Source organism: Lepisma saccharinum, chromosome 5 (genome assembly GCF_977018435.1).
Source record: "Lepisma saccharinum chromosome 5, izLepSacc3.1, whole genome shotgun sequence".
Taxonomy (NCBI): Eukaryota; Metazoa; Arthropoda; class Insecta; order Zygentoma; family Lepismatidae; genus Lepisma; species Lepisma saccharinum.
The window spans coordinates 73291393-73314363 of record NC_139233.1 but is presented as its reverse complement, the minus strand read 5'-3'; the positions used below and the strand labels follow the sequence as shown (position 1 = coordinate 73314363).

The 22971-nt window shown below is 39.4% G+C and overlaps 1 protein-coding gene across 1 annotated transcript in view; it reads left to right on the top strand.

The window, feature by feature from the left end:
• Positions 1-22750, top strand: part of LOC145988070 (ATP-binding cassette sub-family C member 4-like) — an 85300-nt gene extending 62550 nt beyond the window's left edge. The window contains exons 3-7 of the mRNA XM_083122907.1: positions 4535-4675; positions 8944-9148; positions 10391-10613; positions 20599-20755; positions 22594-22750. Of these exons, the coding sequence (XP_082979033.1) occupies positions 4535-4675; positions 8944-9148; positions 10391-10613; positions 20599-20755; positions 22594-22750 (883 nt within the window). The remainder of the gene's footprint in view (positions 1-4534; positions 4676-8943; positions 9149-10390; positions 10614-20598; positions 20756-22593) is intronic.
• The last annotated feature ends 221 nt before the right edge of the window (positions 22751-22971 follow it).

Below are 22971 nucleotides of genomic sequence, written 5' to 3'. Positions count from 1 at the left end.
ATTAAATTATTTAAATATGCATATAATAGTGTTTGTGAGTGGGTTTATAAAACTCACAATTTGAGTATTTAACACAAATTGTTACACAACATAAAGGTAGAAAATTCAACCTTGGCAAACAAAATAACATGCTCCAGCCGTATGACCGATTCAATTATTGTTTCACGAGATATTACAGAACCCTAGCTAGAAATTCTTAAGCTCAGGCCGATAATATAATACGGTTCCTCTTTCAAAGAACTCACCCTCCCTCCCTGTTATCTTGGGATTAGTAACCCATAACCACAATTACGTGGATTTTATCTTTAGTGCCAATTTAACTTGTTAAAGTAAAATTTTCCTGTGACAAGAAGTTAGGAACCCCCATCCCAAAATGCGCCATAATCACTCCCCCCCTGAGGCACCCCTGCTGTAACTCTCTGTTCGACGATTGACCTGGTCTGATCAGCAGCATGCTCCTACTCCTTCAAACTCTTAAACCCAGTACAAATTAGAAACCGAGAGAAAATGTAAGGGTGTACACGGAGCCAGATTTTGACTTAGACGCAGTAAGCAAAGTTTGAATGCGACCCGGGTCCTTTCTTTAACTTATTTTCGCTTCATTCGCGGCGCCAGACTTTCTAGTGTGAGTGGCAAGGGCCCCCTGAGATATCTGAAGAAGAAAAAAAACAGTTTGAGGAAAGGTTGCATGGAGAAACATGGTGGTGAGGGGATGCCTATGCAAATTATCCTAGTGGAGGATGTTTTATGCGAATTGTCTTAACTGGGAGAATCGCATTAGCCCACGTCCCTCCCCCTCCCTGAGAAAAAGTCCTGCGCGCAGCCTTGGTGGTACTGGTTGGCTGTCAAAGATTTGGGTGGCCGCATCTTCAAGTAAAAATGTACAGTACTTTCATTTGATAATTGTGCCGTTTGAACGCGTGCCCGTCTAGCGGCTGGAATCAGGCTGCTTGCTGGCGAAATAAGATGCGCTTGTCACCTTAACTCAAGGGTCTAGCGCATTTGGGTAGCTTTTCAAGCCGAGGTTTAATGAAATTTCTCTTCGATGTTTGCTGCGATAAGCACACTGGCGGGTCAGCCTGGTTTCGGGTGGAGCATGGCCCATTCTTACCCCCACTTGGCGCCGCCCCTGCTTTATTTAGATTGTATAGTTACCTAACAGTGGCGGTACGTACATAACATTGTACCCTTCCCATATTTTTCGAAGAGGGTAGACGGTACCATAGGCGTGCGCAAGGGAGAGTCACGGGTGCCTGGTCACCCCTAATAGGCCCTCAAAAATATAAAATGTAGAAATATCTTCACACATTAGCCACCTAATGACTATGGACAGTACAGTATCCCTTAGACCAGACTTTTTCTCATTGTACCCTTTAGTCGTAATTAAACGTCTAATGTACCCCAACCGTAGGTTTTCTCCGAATAGTGCGTTTTGGGATTTTTTTTGTCTGCCTGATTGGTGGGGCGTTTTTTATATGTTGGAGGCGTGTATGTGCAATAGAGCAAAATAGCATTGGGTAAGATGGTAAACAAATAAACATTAGAATCCTACATTTATTACTTTATTGGGTGTTCCTACGTTTACAATATTTATGATTAGATACAAGAATAAAAAATGTGAAACACATGTATGCTAAAAAGTATATAAAAAACTGTAATTTTTATGTATTTTCCAGAGTTATTGAAAAAAAAGTAAAGAACAAAAATAAGTTTGTGAACAAACTGTCAAGCACAATTTTGGAGTTTTCATTGTAAATCCTCAGAGTTTGTAGTGAGATGGATGTGCCTGTATAGCCCGACACAGTCTCTTGATGTCTGGTTGAGCACTTGAAACTTTCAAGCGGAGATTCAGCTCCAAATTTAGTCTAGTATAGATTTTGACGAGTATTTTATTGAAAAACAAATGAAACAAAGATAAGAGTGCCAGTGGCAAAAAATCAGCTTTATTTTCCTGTTGAGCGTTAATGCTATGAAGTCTGCTCTACGCACCTGCAGCAAAAATGTTGTTGTGTGAGTATTCTCGACATTTCTCTTCCGAGCTGATCGCGTACCCCCTTGAAGTCGTTAATGTACGCCTGAGGGTACGCGTACCACAGTTTGAGAACCACTGCCTTAAACAATTTCATTTGGCTGACAACGCAAGGTGCTGCATCCAAAGAATCTAGTTGTTAGTAGATAAACGCAAAAGGTTTATTTTGTCAACATAGTCCCCATTCCAAGTAATTTAAACCACACCGTGATCCTATTATACTATATTGTGGTACTATTTCCCTCACTTGATCTGTTATCTTGGAAAACGTATAAGTAAAAGCTGCTTACCATGAGTGCAAATAGATGAAATAAGGCCAAAAGCTTTATGTGTTCCTGAATTCTACATATTGGATTAATTAACTATTTAAGCTATTAAAAACTTTACCTAAAAATTTGCAAAAAGTTCAAAAGTAATTTGTATTCCTTTTACTTTGCTATTGCAATAACTTTAACGTAACTACTATATTTACTTGATAATTTTATGTCACTTGTAGACGATGTATTTTTTAGGAAACTAGTTTACCTTCAAATGAGAATCCCAAGACTTGACTGTATCTATATAAAAATATGATTAAACGTTTGTAAAAAAAATAATTGTTGGAAAACTAACGTAAACGAGTTCCTGGTATAAATACACATCCATAGCCAATAAATCATATCGTTTGCTTACCTCATACTTCGCAGTTATGCAATGCCCAACCTTAAACCTTGAAAAATCAAGTATACTATAACAATAAAACATTAAAATACTGACCAAGGCAGAATTTATTGTATGGAAAATATATACACTAAAAAGTTAACGTTTCCACCTTCTAACAGGGTCTTCTTCAGACGAATATTCACACTAGAATGATGAAAATTACAAAATATCATCTATATATACACACTCCCAGGCAGGGTCAATACACAAAACAACATGAAGGCACCAGTCCTTATCTTAGAACATTTCCTGTCAGGAATTCCTTAGTGTGGATTCTCCTGACCGGTAATTGACACTCCTGACAGGTGATTGAGAGGTACCTGGTGAGAGTCGGTGCCTTATCAATTCCTTCACTAATGGACCTAGACAGATTCCATATCTTCTGGACTCCTTCCCCCTCTCATCTTTCTTCGTTATCTTCCTTCTTCTTTCCTCTTTCCTTTCTCTCACCTGTCTACTACCGAATGAAAATATTTCGAATACTGTTAATTAAAAGTTTACTTCATAAAACTCGTCATGTTTGGAGTATATTAAATTAGGACTATTGTTCCTATTACCTGGTCCTAAGGCAATACGTGGCAATAGAAATTCAACTATACAATGTTTCAATATTCCCATACCCAAGTAACACGACAGCCGTGCGAAAAGGAATAGAAGAGACAAAAATAAAAATTGCAACCAAGATATGGAGATAAGGCCACAATACGAACTAGAAGGCAGAGCAACAAAGTTGTCGAAACTTTGAAATAGCACAACCCGCCATAATAAGTCTTTCTTTTGATCTTGTTGTTGCTTTTCAAAGATACAGCACTCAAAACTTACTCATATTTAACTTTTATGAAAAATGGAGAGTATGACCTTTGACCTTTAACATTTCTTACAAGAGAGGGGAATTTTTTTCAGGGTCTCAAAATTGCACATTATCAATTTTTCATGACCTACTTCAACAAATAAAAAAAATGAATGCAAACAATAAATATCTACTACCTCACTTCGTCTGAATTTCAAAATAATGGTTCTTGATTCAAGTTCGGTGGATATAAATAAACATTCTATTATACAAGAAAGGCAAATCCTGCTTATTATATTTTATATAAGCAAAAAAACTGGCTGATTCCATACCCGAAATCATTCACCCCCGAAATCGAATCAGGATCTCCCACCTGGCCATTTGACACCCTACAGGCTTTTTTTAATTTTTATTATTATTATTATTATTAAAGAACTCCGAAGCGGTAGTTTCCCTCCTTATTCTTTTTTTCTGAGTTTTCGCATTCGGACAAACGCAAACATTCATGTCTGAACCGAAATTTGAGACCGCTAAACGTGGCGTCGTAACGCGCTGTGATAACCACTCCGCCAAATAGGTCTACTGGACCAACGCGGCTTTGATTTCACTCATAGTAATTCGCATTAATTATTATAAGATACTAATAATCACAAATAAGACTGGTACTACAAGGTCTTCGCAAGAAAAACTGTTTCCTTATGTGTAGCTCTATTCTACCCGGAAAAAAAATCCTGCCCGTGTTCAAACAATAACATATACTAAAAAATAGGAAGAACATATCTTGCACGTACTTTCATCATAATTCAGTTTCCCTGCTTTCTTTCATGTTTCATTTATTTATTTATTTGACAATTTTTCTTGAAGTTTATCATTTTCTTGCGGGTTTGCCAGTAGGACTCCTCGTGCTGTCCCGGTTGGCAACGCTACTCTTACCGTTAGATCCAGTACGAAAAGCCTTTAAATAAATCACGAGGTAAAACATTAACGTGAACGTTGATTTCTCTTTCTTTCAGAGAGTGGGACAAAGAGATAAGGAAGTCGAAAGAGAGTAAATCAAGATACCAACCGAGTTTAACGAAAGCAATGGTACAGCTATGTGGGACGAGATATCTCATAATAGGGTTATTTCTCCTCCTGTCCGACTGTGTAATGAGGTAAGTAGGCTGTGCAATTAAATCTGTATGTATTTGCGATATTTGTCTTAATTTTTCGAAGATTCTTAGCTAGGAATTAAAATAGAACAGGGGTTAAAACTCAAGAAACCTGGCCAAAGTTTGTTATGAGTCCACTTTATGTTCACGTAGGCTAATCGGAACTGAACCTACAGTTTAAAATAGGATCCGAACCACTGGCCTCCGAATCCTGGCCTTTGGCGTCTTAGTGTATAACCTCTAGAGTTTAAAATTTTTGGAAGTGGATGTTTTAGGCGCGTATGTATTCATATAGTATAGGAATATTTTTAAAAAAATATCGCTCTATCTCCGATTCTTATGTGATTTTCTTGCAGCTTTATGCCTCTGCATTCCCTTTTCTCTGTGTGCTTATCTCATATGTTTATCTTTCTCTCACTCTTACTCTTCTCTGAGTATTATCTCTTCTCTCTTTCTTTGTCATTTTTATCTCTCCTTCTCTCTATTATAGTTTACCTTTCCTTACCTCTTTGCATCTCTTCCTGACTAACGTCCTCTTCCTCTCTGTGTCATCTGATCGTTATCTCTTTCAATTTGTAATATTGCTTCCTATCTCCCCTCTCCCCAAGTTTATATATCCCTTTATCCTTTTATCTATTTCCATCTCTCTGTCAGCTTATTTTTCTCTCACTCTTTCTGCTATTAGGCCAGTCAACAAGGGATGGTTTTGGGGTCCAATAAGGAAAAAATCAGGGAAAGCTGGAACAAATTTTATTATTTTTCTAAAAGGATTCTTAACAACATATTAATTTTGCACCCCTGTACCACCCCGGATTTGGCCGCCATCTTTGAGAAATGGCGCCCAAAATCAGTTTGTTTGCAAATATCTTTATTGGAAAGCACTTTACAGCAAAAGAGGTTATGACAAAAAATAATCTACATAAAATTCTCTACAAAAAACGTTCTGTGCATACCTATTCTAAATGTATGAGCCGAGATAGCTCAGTCCTGTCGAATTTCGTGGTATAGTGGTTTGCACAGCACGCTGCAATTCCAGGGGTACCGGGTACTAATCCTGGCTAGGACATGGATGTTTGAGAAAAACCGAGAATATTAGTAAAAAATTATATGTGTGAAAGTTGACAAAATGGCGAATGATGGAGAATACAACTGCGTAGGAGTATTCCTTAAAAAAGTCGTTAGGGCGTCTGACTACCATGCGAGAGACCTGGGTTCGATCCCCAGCAGGGTAAAAGCTGGATTTTTCCCCCACCCATTCAAGTGGCTCCGGCGCCCTTCCAGCGTCGTATAAAGTGGGTACCTGGAGAAAACTCTTGGGGGGCGGGGGTAAAGGCGGCCAGGGGAACGGTGCTAATCACATCATCCTCAACTTCGGCCGTGCTCAAGAAAGTGACTACACACCCCCTATACGCCTTTATGGCGTGCTGCAAAGCACAAGGGAGCATTTTACTTTTTTAAAATACTTTTTAATTCTAAATATTCTAAGTTTTTCTTTTCTTGAAAATGTGTTTTCAAGTGGTAATAAATGTATGTTATTATTATTATTATTATTTTTTTTTTAAATAGTTTTGGGTGCGTCAGCACTTAGGCTATTTTGCACCCGTCACATTATAGGGGGTCCAGCCCGTACAACTCTAACGTTGCATAAGTAAAATCTTAAAATATTCTGACTTCCGTTAAAGCTGAGGCTGTAAACGGACATTCAACACACATAAGGACAAGAAACAGGACAATACTGGCCGTAGGGACAGTCGCCAGAGCCTCGTTTGTCTGCAGAATGCAGTCCAGGGTGTACTACGTGGAAGTGAGGTTGACAGTTGGGAGTACTATGTGGAAGATCACCCCTTACACCCCATGTTAATTTGTTAATTGAACAATAATTTTGTAATATTTAATATAAAACAAATAAACATAATGTCTGTATTTCTGCTTCTGTTAGAAACCAAACCATCGCTTGTTTTCTACCAGCAAAAATTCTTGTAAATACACATGAACAAGATCATCACAGTTGTCCTGAGCTTTCAGATCGAAGCGAAACTACAGGCCACAATCTACACAAGGATTTCAAACCGAAGTGATGACACGGCCCCCTTTAGTCTAATGGAAAACATTCACCGTGCATGTGCGAATAACAAAGTGCTAAGATGCACGCTTTTGACAACACGGTCCAGTTGGAGCGACACGCGCAGCTTGCCATGTCGTTTCAATTCGAAAAGTTGCATTTATTTCTTAAGATTAGCTTCCAAGAGACACGTGCCGCTTCCGTCTGAAAGCTCCCTTCCTCTTCTATAATCTGTCCCGGAAATCTCCGGAGCGAGCGAACGAAAACAGATCTCTGCACAGGTAGCAACTCGAGAAGACTCGACCAATGAACGCGTGAGACGGAACAGAATTGTGTGGCGGGGGAAAAACGATAGCAGCTACTAGCTATTTACAGAAACTTGTACTGCTTCGCTCTGCCCACTCGCTTTCTCTCCTTATATACTGCAATGCACGTCCTAGCTCCAGAGATTCCCCGAACAGTGTCAGGTTTTGACCAAGTTATCTTTGCAATGTTCACAGATCACTGAACATTTTAGCCCAATTTTCCTACATCTACGAGGCCCCTTGTGAAACCTTGAAGGCGTTTACAGAATTTGATGCGAAGAAGCTCTGGCTCTTGATCAGCTTCTTTGTCTGTTGATACTTTCGGTGATACTTTCAGAGAGTGGTACAAAGAGGATCATAAAGAGAAGGCATTTTGGCTTTCCACATCCCTACTTCATCAGCTACAACGGGTACGGGATAAGTTTGTACTCTGAATAGGTCTTGTGATTTTTTAGTAAAATATTATTTTAAATAGAAACTCCGGATCAACTGGATACAATACATCTCTGGTTTTCACTTCAGAAGTGACTGATCCAGTGATAATCTTTCTTAATTTCGTTCAAACTTGACATTTGCCAAGTACTCAACATTGAAGACATTCCAACATTATGAGCAGCGGAAAGATTGGTTTTCTTGTTCCCTGTTAATCCTGTAATTATTAACTTTAAATCATCAAGATCAGGGAATGGTGGGTGAGATGAGAATCACTGGCAAAAGAACTGAAACTCCTTGCTTATCCCTTGATATAAGAGACTCATGCATCGGCATGCAGTTCATCTACGTATTTTATCTGCAAACTAGTAAGCATGCCAAAAATCCACCTAGTTAGCATTGAGTCGGTCACTTCTCTGCCATAGCCCACAACTCTTCATGGAGCGCATCACAGCTCAGTCGTCATATCTGACCAGATCAGAGACCAAAACTTTTCTGATCGTGTTATTGTGATTTGAATTGTTGTTTTATGTCTACGTACTTGATGCACGAATAGGCTAATCGAGACTAGACCTACAGTTTAAAATGGACTTCAAACCACTGTGTGATGTGCCTTCACCGGGTATCGAACCCGGGGGTCCTTGATGAGATTCGCGTTATATTGTTAAATAACCCTATTGAACAAAGTCAACATGTTCCTTTGGGGATACCTTGACTTTCAGCCCAAACATATTAACTCCCGCACACAGGTGACACTAAACTATTTCCTATAGAGTACTGCATGCAATGATAAAAGCAATTGAACCATAAATGACATTCTTGAAGAAAGAACAAATGTAATAAGTCCAGTTTTATAGAAGGGATAAACTGCAAAACATCATGTAAAAGGTGCTTCCTTGAGTTCCGCGCTTGCAAAACGGGGCGGGAAAATAACGTAGAATTTCTCGCTCTTCTAGAACCCAAACGGAGCATCCTAGAAGAAAATTGCACAGAACCTTTTTTGTAGAGAATTCTATGTAGTTTATTTCTTATCATAACCTCTTTTGCTGGAAAATGCTTTCCAAGCGAGATAATCGCAAAAAACTGATTTTGGGCGCCATTTTTCAAAGATGGCGGCCAAATCCGGGGTGGTACAGGGATGCAAAATTAATATGTTGTTAAGAACCCTTTTAGGAAAATAAAATTTGTTCCAGCTTTCCCTGATTTTTTCCTTATTGGACCCCCTTATTGACTGGCCTATATCTTGAATATTCTTTTCCTGTCCTTCCTGCATTCCTAGGTTTTCTTTCTTCGTTTCTACGTGCTTATGGGCACTTGATCCTTTTATTGATATGACCACCTGGCACCTATCTTTTACATTCTCTTTCTCCCTTTTTTTCTTTCTCTCTCATCCATCTTTCTCTGTTTCCGTTCTTCCTCTCTCCTTTCATGTTGTGACACGTATGGTAACACTTGCATTGCTCTTTCTGCAGGACATACCAAACGAAGCAGCTAGCCCAGGTGGTGAGTTACTTCGAAGAAGAGAGCGACATGACAATTGTGGATGCGGCCGTGTGCGGGGCCACAGGCGTCATTGCTAACCTTCTCACGGGATTCCTGTCACATCTCTACATGTTTCAAGCCTATCATCTGGGAATGAGATTGAGAATCGCTTGCTCCACGCTGGTTTACAGAAAGGTACTTTCCGGAACGGTGCTAAATAACAAAAATACAAATCAGAGGGAAGAAATATAGAGCCTGGAAAATAAACTTCGTGTGTGTGTGTGTGTTGGGGGGGGGGGGGGATGCCATAGTCCCTGTCCTCAGTTCGAAGACTGCCTAGCAATATCCTAAAAGCATATCTTTCAGGTTGTGATGCATCAAGTGATAATGATTGATAAGGTCCAAACTTCCATATAAATCAGTTATTTCGATCATAGTGAGCATTAGAGTGTTTTGGTTGTTTTACGCCAGTTTTACGCCATAGGTTAATCACGACGATGAGGATGGATGCATGGTACTGATTTCAGGGCAAATATAATGACACATCAATATATGTAGTGGGCCTCCCCGATGGTGCAGTGGTAGCGTCGTCGCCTCATAATCAAGGCGATACCCGGTGCAGGCACATGGTGGTTCGGATCCCACTTTAAACTGTAGGTCCAGTCCCGATTAGCCTTACTGTGCATAAAGTGGACTTAAAACACCAATTCAACAAATCCAATATATGTTGCGCGTCACGCTAATCCCTTTGTTCCAGAGACCGACTATAAGTTTAATTTAGTTTAACCGGGTATTAAAGCTTGCTTTTCCTAGTTCTAAGATTATAAGGGGTGACCCTCTCTGAAGACACACACGTCAATATCTCGGTATTTTGCCGACTAACGAGACTCTGGCGTCTAGACCCATAGCTAGTATAATAATCCATGGAGTTTGTGTTGTGTCCTATTCATGTGGTTGTGATTGTCCTTTCATGAGTATCATCTCATCATTATTAATTCTTATGTTCGAGATAAGCCAAAGGTGGCACAAAAGCGAAATAAAATAAATGAAATCAATCAATCAATCCTAGGTTTAGGATATTTAGGAATCTAATACCTCCCCCACACTACAACTTTATGCTCAGATAGGCTAATTGTGAGTGGACTTGAAGCTTAAATTGGATCGGAAACGTTGCAGTTGCCCCTTCGCAGGGAATCAAACCTGAGACACCTTTGAACAAGGAGACCGCCACAGCCACTATAATGGTCTTTAATAGGCTTTCTGAAAAAGTTAACGCGTATAAATATTAAAATAAAATATTAAGGTATTTCTTAAATGCAAGTATAAATTACAAATAACTATAAATATTATGGCTTCATATTTGTTTCGAAACTATAATTTTAAACCTTCTTTGGTTTTGTTTCCCCAACTCTCTGACACATCATTTACTCTTTTCAGGCTGTAAGGTTTAGAGGTCGTCGGTTCTCCGAATATTCATCGGACGAAGCCATAGCGCGAGTGTCAGGTGACATCTCTCGAATGGACAGCCTCCTGGTCCACCTGCATTTCCTGTGGGTCAGCCCTGCCCAGATTACGCTCAGAACCATTTCTCTCTGGTCCCAGTTTGGACCTGCGACCTTCGTAGGCATTGGCGTTATTCTCTTCTACAACCCGTTCCAAGGTAAGACTCACTTTCACATAGTTTAAGCACTTCCTTACACTTAAGACGAAGAGTGACGGTTTCGCACCAGATATGCATTTATTTCAATATCGTCGGAATAGGCACTTCTACTAAAAAACACAAAGCATAGTACGTACAAGAGAGTATGAATTTCTCCCCATGTTGCAAGTGGATGCGTTTTTTAAAGTTGATTATTAAGTTATATACGATCTAAATGATGAATAAGTATTTACAGAATCCCATGTATTCCTTGTGGACAAACAACTTCAAGTTACGGCTGATCAAATCGAAGTTTCGACTTTCCCCCCCCCCCCCAACACAAACCATATCTTCAACCTGTCCTCTTTTCGTGCATGTGTTTTTCTACGCAATCGGAAGTTTGATATTCCCAAGAGAAGAAGTGTAATAATACTCCCATAAGCGTAATGCTAAATTTTATCCCCCTCCTACAGCCATCCAACGCACAGACCTATCTTTCTCCAACTATAGAGCGACGACAAGGAAAGAAACCTTGGACGAAAAGTCCCCGCGCAGCTTTCCCTTCTTCCCTTCAGCTCGGGCCACAAGGAAGCATGGTCCACTTTCTCCCTCCCCTCCGCGCGGGAGTACGGTGCACAGGAGTCGTGGGTTTGCGCAGGTTTCTTTGCTTGTGTACAGCCACGGAGAAAGTCGGTGGGGGACGAGCAGTTTCGGGTGCTCGAGTCTTGCTGGACATGGAAACTTTTCATCGTGCCCTTGCAAACAAACAAATATGTGGGCTCATTTATCCTTGATTCTCATCCCATTCCTAACCAGAGCATATCACCAGTGGAACAGAAACGAGGGGTACAGGAGTAGATATTATAACATACTCTCCAAATCCTTTGATCAGAATTGAAGCGCTTGGACCCCTCAAATAATTTGACAGACGCAAGAGAACCTCGTTTTCAATAGCTAAATGAAAATAAAAGGTTTATTTTGTCTACATTTTTGCCCTTCCAAAACAATTCAAACCAGCGTAAACTTATTATACTGCATTAGTTAGCTCTCTTGATCTGTGCTCTGAAAACCTTTCTAAGAAGATAAAAGTATTTAAAATGAATGCAAAATAATGGAAAGGAAGCCTAGAGCTTATATGTTTCTGAATTATACATGTTTTTAAAACCTATCAACATTAGCTTAAAAAAAATAGCCATAACATTGTAAAAAATCAAAATTATTTTGTGAATATTGGCCTTTTTATTGGCAGTACAAGGTTATCCAATTTGAGGGCCATGTGGCCTGTTCTAAAACAGAATGGCTCATCTTTATGTATATGTGTATGTATGTGTGCTTCGCTTACAAGTGCCCAAGAATAAACTTACTTTACGTAATGTTCAGGGCTTTACCACAGTTATATTCGCAGTCGCTAACCATTACATGTGTGTACGTTGCTAGGATAAACGTAGGTATTTTACAGCCTCAGAGAGCTTGTTTTACCAACATCGGCAATTATCTTCTAATTCACACTACTACTTATATTCCTGTATTTTCAACAATTTTTGTACCTTTCCGCATAATTCCCTGAACATTACATTACAGTTGTATACTTATCGGATCTTATCGTACAAACCTCAACCAATCTCCCCACCTTTCGCCTTCTGATACAAGCGCGGAATTCCTTTGTTGTTGTTAGGCCTGTTGGGTTTAGGTCTCAACCTAAATAAACTGGAATTTTTCGAGGCTTCTGCAAATAGGTACCATTTATGATAATTAAACCTAACAAGCCTAACACAACAACGAAGGTATATAGCTTAACAATGAAATTGGAATTTTGAGTTGTTCATTTTTTTTATTTTCTCAACAGTTTAATGTGTCACAGACAATCAGTATCAGAAGGACAAGTGGATATAGTAACATTGGAAACGCTGGAACTAGACGTCTCATTTCCTTTTACATCAGTGTTCACCACTTCCTTTTGAATACCTTGGTTTTCGGCCTTTTTTTCGTATGTTTACTTCCCGTTGAATTACTGGACGTGTTCCTTCCCTACGTTTTTGGTTGGTAGTAGTATGTCATTTTTCGAAGAATATGTGTATTCCTTGTTTCACTGGCCTACTCCGTTTAACGACAGGAAGATAAATCACAGATGCGATCATTGTTGTATTGGGTTGCCAGCATAAAGGAGACAAAACGGGCTTCTTTGAACGTTTGTAGTGCTGAAACGACGCACCAACGACAAAAATGGTACTGAAGAAAGTTGTTAGTTTTGATATCCTCTGTACGTTTCTGTAGTTATTGGGCGCTATTTTCATGACACCTTGAGTATACAGTGTGGTAATTTGAAGTATTTGCAATTACATTGGTTTCTTGTGAAACTGTAGGTATATTATGCATGTGTGCAGAGCGCGTGTACATTTTTTATGTGTGTTTATGTATTAACACATCCCACTGTAGTAAGGTGGATGCTCCTGTTATGGCCATGTTCTTGATATGGCCACCCCCCTATTGTGAGTTAGCTAAGAAAAAATCCGCTAGATGGCATCAGCATCCAGTGAGGTTGCCTCCTAATGTTACACGTGATCATTTCTTATCCAGCCAGGTTGAGCAATATGGCGTCAGTTGCCTGTTTTGTGTTCTTTGTGTGACCTCTTCTTGTCTTTCTTTGGAAAGCCTCCTTTGTTTTATGAATGTTTTGCAAATACTGTTTTCATGAAAACCATCGTACTCTATTCAGTTTTTAATGTTCTTTCGATTGGTGTTGTCGTTGATGGAGTATCTTTTACGAGTTGTTCATAATCAAACGATTTTCGTGAAAGCTGACCTGCTCCTGATATGGCCAAAGGGACCAACCACGAAACAACCGTTGACCAACAAGCCAAAGAACAAACAGCAACAACCCAGCAATAAAATGACGCAGAAAACCACAGAAGCTGAAAGTTGGTACCGCAGTCTTTGTCAGGAGGACGAAGTCAAGGACATGCAACTCTGCGTAGTCTGCGGGAATTTCTACCATGAAGAGTGTGTTGGCCTCACTGCTGCTGACAGAGCATTTTTTTTATTTGTCCAAATTGCGACCAGTAATTTGCTTTAACAATCTCATTTTTGTCTTGTACTCTTCTCTTCAATGATTTCACATTTTTGTTTTTTTTCAAATATGTAAATTGTAATGTCAACTTTGTAAATAACTTTTTAATGAAAAATCCTGTTTTAAATCCACTTTTGAATTACAAAAAGGATTATTTTGTATCATGCTTATTCCTTTTACACCAAAATTATTTAATTTTAGCTGAACTGCACTATGAAACTGAAACAAATCATGATTTGTATAACATAGAACAAGGATGGCCATATCATGTGCACACGTTCCTGATATGGCCACTAGGTAGACTTTTGAAATTTCGTTTTTTTTACCAGTAAAACTATTTTCATGGAGAATGTATTTTTTTTTTTGTGAAAGTCCATTAGCTTCAGAACGATTAAAAAATTGTTTTGTTTTCTTTTCCAAAATGGCGGCTAGAAAAATTCTCACACCTTAGCATGGCCATATCAGGGTCACCCACCTTACATCACGTATTGTAGTCAGCTAATTTTATGACTGGCTTGCAAAATATGTAGAGATTTTCAAATGTTACACTGCACAACTGTCAAAATACCCTCAATAAATAAAGTTAGGGGAGAATAACTGGATATTGTTATTTCTGAGAGGCCTCCCCGATGGCGTAGTAGTACCGTCGTCGCCTTGTAATCAAGGGGTCCCAGTTTCGATTCCCAGTGGATGTACAGTCATGGAAAAAAGTTCTTCCCCATAAGGCTTTAATAGGAGCAAGTAATGCAGGAGGGTAGGCAACACATATTGCACCCTTCGATGATCGGGTGATTTTGCCTGTCTTAACACCGAGAAATGTGTTCCACGCGAAGGTCAACATGACAGGAAAGCAAAGAGGGTCACGTGACTATTGGTTACGTGGAGTGTTGTGCTTCTCCACGTCCCCAGTTCTTGATCCACATTGCAGAAAAAGTAGAGCTGCATATAATATATGAAAATAGGTTTTTTTCAACTACACGCTTAATTATGATTTTCCCAATTGTAAATCTATCAGACGTGTCTCCCGATTTAGTCGGGACAGTCTTTTACTTTGAATTCCTGTTTGTCATAGGCGTAACTTGACGGGAGCAGAAAGGGCATTTGTAACCCCCCCCAAAAAAATCAGGTTTCTTAAAGCTGCTAAAACAGGAATTAAATACTATGATTTGACGCGTCCAAAAAAAGTATTATATTGAAAGATTTTTCCCAAATACGTAGATAGCAATTTAATACTTTGAAAGTGTCTCAGATTTGTTTATTGTCACAACTTAGTTTGGCACAGGTCTACTACAAAAGTGGAATTTCGTAACAGAAATATGAACCCACTCCTTTTATTTCGCAGCCGATTTCATCTTGAATCTGAAATTAAGAATATTAGTTAACAATGTCATTGGTAAACAATAAAAAAATGTGTTAGACCCAATTCTTTAATACCTTATCATAATCTTTATCGCAAGTTTAAATTTTGTTGTAAGTCCACTTTATGCAAAAAAAAAAAAAAAAAAGGTAAAGTTCTCACCTGTGCTTGGCGCTACGCCATGAAGGCGTATAGGCGGTGTGGGGGTAACGCCCCACACTTTCTTGATTCGTTCGTGAGTGGGGGTGATGTGATCAGCATCACGCCCCTGGCCGCCTTTACCCCCAGGTACCCATGTCATTCGACGCTGGGTGGGCGCTGGGGCCGCTTCCAACGTTAGAAAAGTTCCCGGGCTTGAACCGGCCGGGAATCGAACCCAGGGCCTATAGCATGGTAGTCAGACGCGTTACCGACTGAGTCACCGGCACAGATAGACTAATCTGAAGTGCATACAGTTTAAAGTGGGATCCGAACCACTATGTGCGATCACCTGGTATCGTACCCCAGACCCCTTGATTACAAGGCCTTCCACTACGCCATCAGTGAGGCGCACACAATCTTTGTATTTCGACCTTTTTAAACCTATAGGATGTATCATATAAGAGGTTGTTTAACGTTGCTATGCCTCTATGGATTATATTTAGCCAGTATTCGAGCACATAGCGTCAGATTTCATAGTATATAAGCTTCTCTTCCATGTTTATGGTTTCCTGTCTGCAGTAGAAAAACTGGCAGGTTCCCATAGCTTTTCTTTCAATAGTCTTACAACGGTTGCATATCATATCACTCAAAATTGATTCCTTCCTTTCGAACACAATCCCCGATGGAGCAGTGGGATCGTCGTCGCCTTGTAATTAAGGGATCCCGGGTTCGATACTCGGTGGAATAACATAGTGGTTCGGATCCCACTTTAAACTGTAGGTCCAGTCACGATTAACCTAACAGAACATAAAGTGGACTTAAGACACCAAATCAAGCAACCAACACAATCCCGTTATTGTCCAGATTATCGAATCCAGAACCTTCATCGCGAATAACATAAGCAGGAAGACAACGTGAAATAACCGAACAGAAACAGAACCTAAAACCTACATCGGATAGATTGGATTAAGTCGACGATATAGCACGGGTTCTGAAATGAAAAAGAATACGAAAGTTGAATGACCTCTATACGCACCCACTTTTCCTCCCCTCAATGGGGAAGATATCCTTCTAGCTGAGAAGCCTTTACGTAGGAGTGCCCTGAGGGAACTTCAAGGCCACGACGATAAAGTGCAATGACGGGACCAAAACATACGTCAGATAGCTGTGTTCCTCCTTATTTCGTACGCCATTGATAACTGGAACACGTGACCTCGTCTTTGGTAGAGCAGAAGCCTGTTTGCTTGCCACCACCCTTTAGTTCAGTGACCTTCGCCCATAGTCAGCAAGAGTGAATGACTCACCATATACTTGTTGTCTGTGAGGCTACACAAGAATAGATATTTCGTCAGTGGCTGTAAGTATTGTTTCATCTGCAGTTATATCAGTTAACATTTCAATAGTTTCCTTCCTAATGGTTACGTTAGTGATAAACATGTAAATTAGTTCTCGAGAGTGAACGTTTTATCTATTTGAAGGGGGGATTTTTATACAGCCTGCATGTATTATTTTTCCTGAAACAAGAAGAAATTCGAAGACGCAAAAAGAGTTGTATAAGAGTAGTTAACAAAAGGAAAAAAGAAGAAGAAAACGAAAATGTAAATGCTGAAATAAATTATGGTAGAGATAGAGTGAATAACATTTTGTCATGGGGCCTCCTCGATGGCGTAGTGATAACGTCGTCGCCTTGTAATCAGTGGATCCCGGGTTTGATACACGGTGGATGCACATAGTGGTTAGTATCCCACTTTAAACTGAAGGTCGAGTCCAGATTAGCATATCTGTGCACCAAACCAAAACTAAGAAAGAAATTGTCACAGTGTAAGAAAATTTCATGTTCAACCACATACGAAACAAAAGGGAATAATATATTGCAGGTTGGGGTTCCATCTGTAGCATCCAACCAGCACAATTATGAATCGCAACATATCGTATCAGATCCATTTTTATTATACATGTATGATAATATAAGAGAAGTAGAGGAAAGAGAAAACCAAGCGAAACACGGACGCCTTCTCCAGAATTTCAAATCTCGTTACATAAGGTTCTGGGTTGGAGTCCCGAACAGGCATGACTTTCTTATTCTTGCCCTCTTATCTGCTTCATTTCATCATAATTCATCGTTATGGTTTACCTGCAGGGGAAGAATAATGACAATAATTGCCAATACAAAGCCAATGACAAACAGAACAACTCGATTACGGAGTTGTCAAGAAGAAATGAGACTTGACAGTGTCTCATTCTCTCGGTTTGTCGAATTGAAAATTGCTCTCCCGTTCTCGGTCTCGACTATAGTTAAATATAGAAATCGAAAACGTATGTGAATGAATATACATGTATTTTATATATTCCGGTTTTGTAGGAGATTTCGTGAGAGATGAAATAAGTACTCTTCCATCGTATTTATTTTTATAATTTTTATTCCCTGTTCGATGATCTTGACGATAAGTACGAGTGACCATTACATGAAATTGATGACGAAATAGTCAAACACCCCCGACAAGGACGGTACTCAAACCCGGGAACTTTGGCGACGATATCGAATGTCAATCACTTAATGAGCTTGACCACCGAGCCTGCTTAATGTTGTTTCTGTCAGGTAATTCGTAATAATATCCCACATTCACTATCATTTGCTTCATAATTTATCTTATTGTTGTGATTAACCTGAATTCAAAGAATTAGTTGAAAGGCAAAAATGCAAGATTGAATGTCTCTGATGTTACTTCGTGCCGAATAATATGACGTGGTATTATGATATGAATTTTTTAATCATATAATATGCCTATTCATTCCATTGATTGATCCCAATTGCACACACAAAATATGGTATAATGTCCACTCCATGGAGGAGTGGTTAGCACAGCGCGCTACGATGCCATGGGTCCCAGGTTAGAATCTCGACTTGGGCGTGGGTGTCCTTGGTAAGTGTCCCTTCATCAATTTCATCATAGCATCACTCATCTTCATCGTCGCTATTTGCCAAAAGTGAAAGAATAGCAAATCTAAATAACAAACATCCAATCAAATCGAACATCTCTACCGATTTAATGCTATACGGTACCGAATTCCCACTTTATTACTGCATCTTAAGTCATTTTACAGCATCTCAATTGTTTTCCGATTCGAAAACATTTGGAATGTTGTTTTGTGCAGTTGATTGTGCATTGTTTCGTTGTTTGGATTGTTTTATTAACGTCGCATTAATTAGTTTTAGACCAATCGTGACGGGGGAAGCAAGAGCACAAAGAAAGCGAAAAAGACAAGGAAGAGACCACGGCTTTCTTTAAACATAGCATCCCGTGAATACAATTCAAGTGGCTGCAGAATATTATGAATAAAATTTATTTCGCTTTTTCCTTTTATTCCTGTTTCAGTTATTTTACTTCGCTTTTCTTCTACCACTCGCGTTACTCGAGTCGGTGAGGAAGAATTATAAACTCGTGAAATGGACGATGGTACAAAAAAATATATGCCTCTCCCACGGTTCGATTTGGTTTGGTTTGATTTGGTGTTTTAAGTCCACTTTATGCGCAGTAAGGCTAATCGGGACTGGACCTACAGTTTAAAGTGGGATCCGAACCACTTGTGCCTCCACCGGGTATCGAACCCGGGACTCCCACGGTTCGAAACTGTCAGTACAAAATATTGTCTTATTTTTAAAATTTACGGGCAAATATGGTTTGTCACGTAGCAATTTTCGCTTATATCTTTCTCAAGGGGTTCCATTGCCTCTCTGATGTCGTAGTGGTAACGTCTTCGCCATGTAATTTGGTTCGGATCCCATTTTAATCTGTAGGTCCAGTGCATGAACTGGACTTAAACAATTAACGTGTGGCATGTGGTCTGTGATGAGAACCATTATTTAAGCGAACCTTCTTGACAATGACTCTAATATCACTTGAAAGAATAGTATTTCCTTACGAGTAGCTCTTGTCAAGAAACCAGTTCCTGAAATTTTCTTCTGGAGGCATCGTAGCACCCAGCTGTTTGTTGTGGCTGGGGCACGAGTCATGTGACTCATGCTATCAAAGCTCAATCCTTCCCGAGAACTCGGAATCACCAGGCAAACTTAAGCGAATATTTTGTTATTTGGGTTGCATAAACAACAGGCTTTAACACGTTACGAAATTCTACGTCCCGTGGCCCAGGTATTTTTTTCTAAGACTGTACATAGTGGTTCGGATCCCCCTTTAAACTGTAGGTCCAGTCCCGACCAGCCTTACTGAGCATAAAGTGGACTTAAAAGAACAAATCAATCAATCTTATTTCTGAGAAAACGTACATCTTAAATGATGTGCCACATGACCCCCTTTCCTACCCCTGGAGGTAATTCCAATATGGTAGCTTTCAAAATGTCTGCCGTGATGCATACTGGTGTACCCCCATTACCCATATCCGAAGTTTGATCGTCCTCCGTCAAGCCATTTTCAAATTAAAAGGTGGTGTTGGGCTTTTGGCTCACCCTGTAGATTGTCAGCATATATAAAGAGTACGTATTTATTTATTTCGTCTTGGTTTTCATGACGACGTTAAGGCTATGGATCCTTTTCTTCCACTTAACCATGCTTACATCTACATTTTTATGTATGAAATTGAGAAGTCTGCAATGAAGTCATTGCATAAAGGGAAATATTAAAGAGATAAGAATATAATAGAATTACAAAGAAAAGATACAAACAAGTCCAACCTAAACAACGGACACCCCCCCCCCCCACACACACACACACACTCACGGCACACATGCTCACGTATTCTTGACAATAATTTGGAAATTGGAATATTATGTTGATTAATGGGTTTCAGTGTTTTCCTCCTATTTAAGCGAATTCAATTTGTGCCCAACGTAAGCTTGCACTCACGCATTAACCATTTGTGCCTATAAGAAAATGTTTTTCTTGCTTCTTAAAAAAAAAACAGATTTTGAAGACGAGAAATGAAAGATTTCCAATATAAATTTGAATTATGCACGACAATGAGTTGACGAGATTTCTCGTACTTTGTATCCGTCCGGGAAAATATATGCAACGAGAATTGGCGATTTAAGTTTTTTTTTGTATTGTCCTTAATTTACGTCTTTTCTGTCTCGTTACACTTTTCGCGACGATGAATGTTGATTAGATGAAATTTACGAGGGAACACACACACACACCAGTAGTCGAACCTAGAACCGTCCGTGGCTAGATAATGAGTCCGCCGATGCGACGAGGATTGAGGTAAACAGGGGGACCCCCCTTAATCTGCATAAATCCCACCTTGAGTGTGTGTGGGGGGGGGGGGGAGGTGTGCATGTGCATGTCAGGCTTAGTATAAAATTACTTTTGAAATCCTTAATATTAGATGCATCTGAAAAACGTGAATTATCCAATTTTCAAAAGCTTAGAAGCTTAAGTAGGTAAAATGCTGACAGTATTTATTATATTGTGTGACTTGCATTGCAGGACTAATGGGCCTGGTGTTCTCCAGGCTACAGTCGAGGATCCCAGCGGTGACCAAACAGAGAATGTCGCTGATACGGGACTTTTTGGTTAGGATGAAACTGACCAAAATGAACTCTTGTGAAAGCTTATTCGAGAGAAAGGTCAGAGGTGTGAGAAAGTAAGTTTAGTATAAAGCAGGGAATGTGTAACTAAGGTCGTGTCCAAATTCAATAGAGCTCCGCGTAAGGAGAGAAACTGCGAGTTTATTTATTTATTTATTTGCTTTATTATACTTCGCCTTTTGTGCCACTTTTGGCTAATTTGCAAAGATGGGGATGAGTGATGGCATGATGAAATTGATGAAAGGAAACTCTTAAACATCCGTGCCCAAGCCGGGATTCGATCTCGGGACCCCTGGCGTCGTAGCGCGGTGTGCTAACCACTCCGACAAGGGGGAGGGGGGGGGGGTGCGGCAGACTGCGAGTTTCAAACAAGTAAATTATGTTTTGCCTAAAATTGCCTATTTCGATTATTAGCTCCTAAAATGTTTTAAAATTAGAGCAGAGGATACAGTACAGTGGAATGCATAAGTATTGCCGGCCAAATTGTTCATCACTATTTTATTTTTCTCTTTCATCTTACGTTGATTGATTGATTTGCTTTATTTTACTTCGCTTTTTGTGCCACTTTTGGCTAATTTACGAAGACGGGGATGAGTGATGATATGATGAAATTGATGAATGGACATTCACAAACATCCATGCCCAGACCAGAATTCGTAGCGCGATGTGCTAACCACTCCGCCACAGGGTCCGGCTCTTCTGTCTTACGTGTTGTTAAATAATGGAATTGTATTGATACCGCTTCTCTGCGTTTAGTTTAAATTTGTAAACCTGAGATTTCCCAAAGAAAGCGAAAGAACATGGGGATGGACAATTTGCTTGGTGATATAATACTTATCCATGTAATGTACTTATGTAATATAAATGTTGTTATTAAACACGAAGGAAGAAGACACGAGATTTTGTGATGCAAAGTAACTTGCAGATATTGTTGCAGTACAACTGTTCTATTAGACATAATTCAGAAGGTTATAGAGCAGAGGATTTGAAACATATTTTACAGTTTTGAAAGCCAATAATATACAACTACACAATGCTGGTTGTTTCTGTTAATGCAAAAATGTATAACCTTCTGCGCAATTTGGAAATGTTATGTTATGTTATGGCACCTATAAATATTTTAAATGTGAGGTTCACAATGTTTGACTTTTCATTACTCACAATATTACAAGTTACAGATTGATTGATTTATTTGGTTTATTTTACTTCACTTTTGGTTAGTCACGAGGATGAGGATGAGTGATGATATGATGAAATTGATGAATGGACAACCATAAAGAAGACCCATACCCAAGCCGGGATCCTGGCGTCGTAGCACACTGTGATAATTTACTAATACCTACTTACGAGTATGTGCATTTCCTCCAGATTTTAGTGCCAATTATCGTGCATTTTTGCCCGCCTATTTCGGTAGTTTTAAGGGTCTACAAATTCGCCTGATTCTGGCAGTTGCATGCAGAAAGCAACTATGTAGTGACCACGCCAAGGGGGTGAAGGGAGATGACAAATGTTCCCTGAACAACTAGTCTGCCCCAAACCACACTCCAGTAAATGTGTTCAAATTTGAAGACAGTTTAATAGTTTTTTTTTGGATTAACAATTAGTCAACTGAGAAAAATGACTTCTTTAAGCCCATTAGGCACCCTCTTTAACTCACGGAAAATATCTTATTTCAAACGAAGCGGATAAGAAAAATGTTTAGGTGTATTTCTTGAACAAGTGACAATAATGTTAATTTTAATAGGGCGCCAATACTTTCAGGGGATACTTTCCATTTTTTGTTTCTTTTTAGGCGCCAGGGACCTTCCTTTCCCTTAGATACAGTTCTCTTTCTTCTGAGTTAGCAAAGGAAGTTCATTTCAGAGAAATTATATTTTGAAGTATAAATTTTCAGACAAGAAGTGCAGCTCATTCACCAAGTGGGATACTGGAGAGCCGTGAACCGCAGCGTGTCCTTGAGCCACGCCAAGATAGTTCTTCTGCTGACTTTCTTCACCTACTCAACCAGCGGGAAGATGTTCGATGCGAGGAAGGTAGAGTATCAAGTATAGGGTTACCAGATCGCTGTAAGGGAAATGTAGGACATGCTGTCCCAAAATGTAGGACATTAAGTCAAAATGTAGGACACAAAACATTCTCAATAAATAATACGCATTTCTATAGAGCACGTTAGAAAGTAGTTGAAAAATTACACTTTTCAGTTTAAATAAATGAATTCCTAATGAATTTTTGAATGCAAAATTTCAAGACTTGCAATCATACTAATCAATGC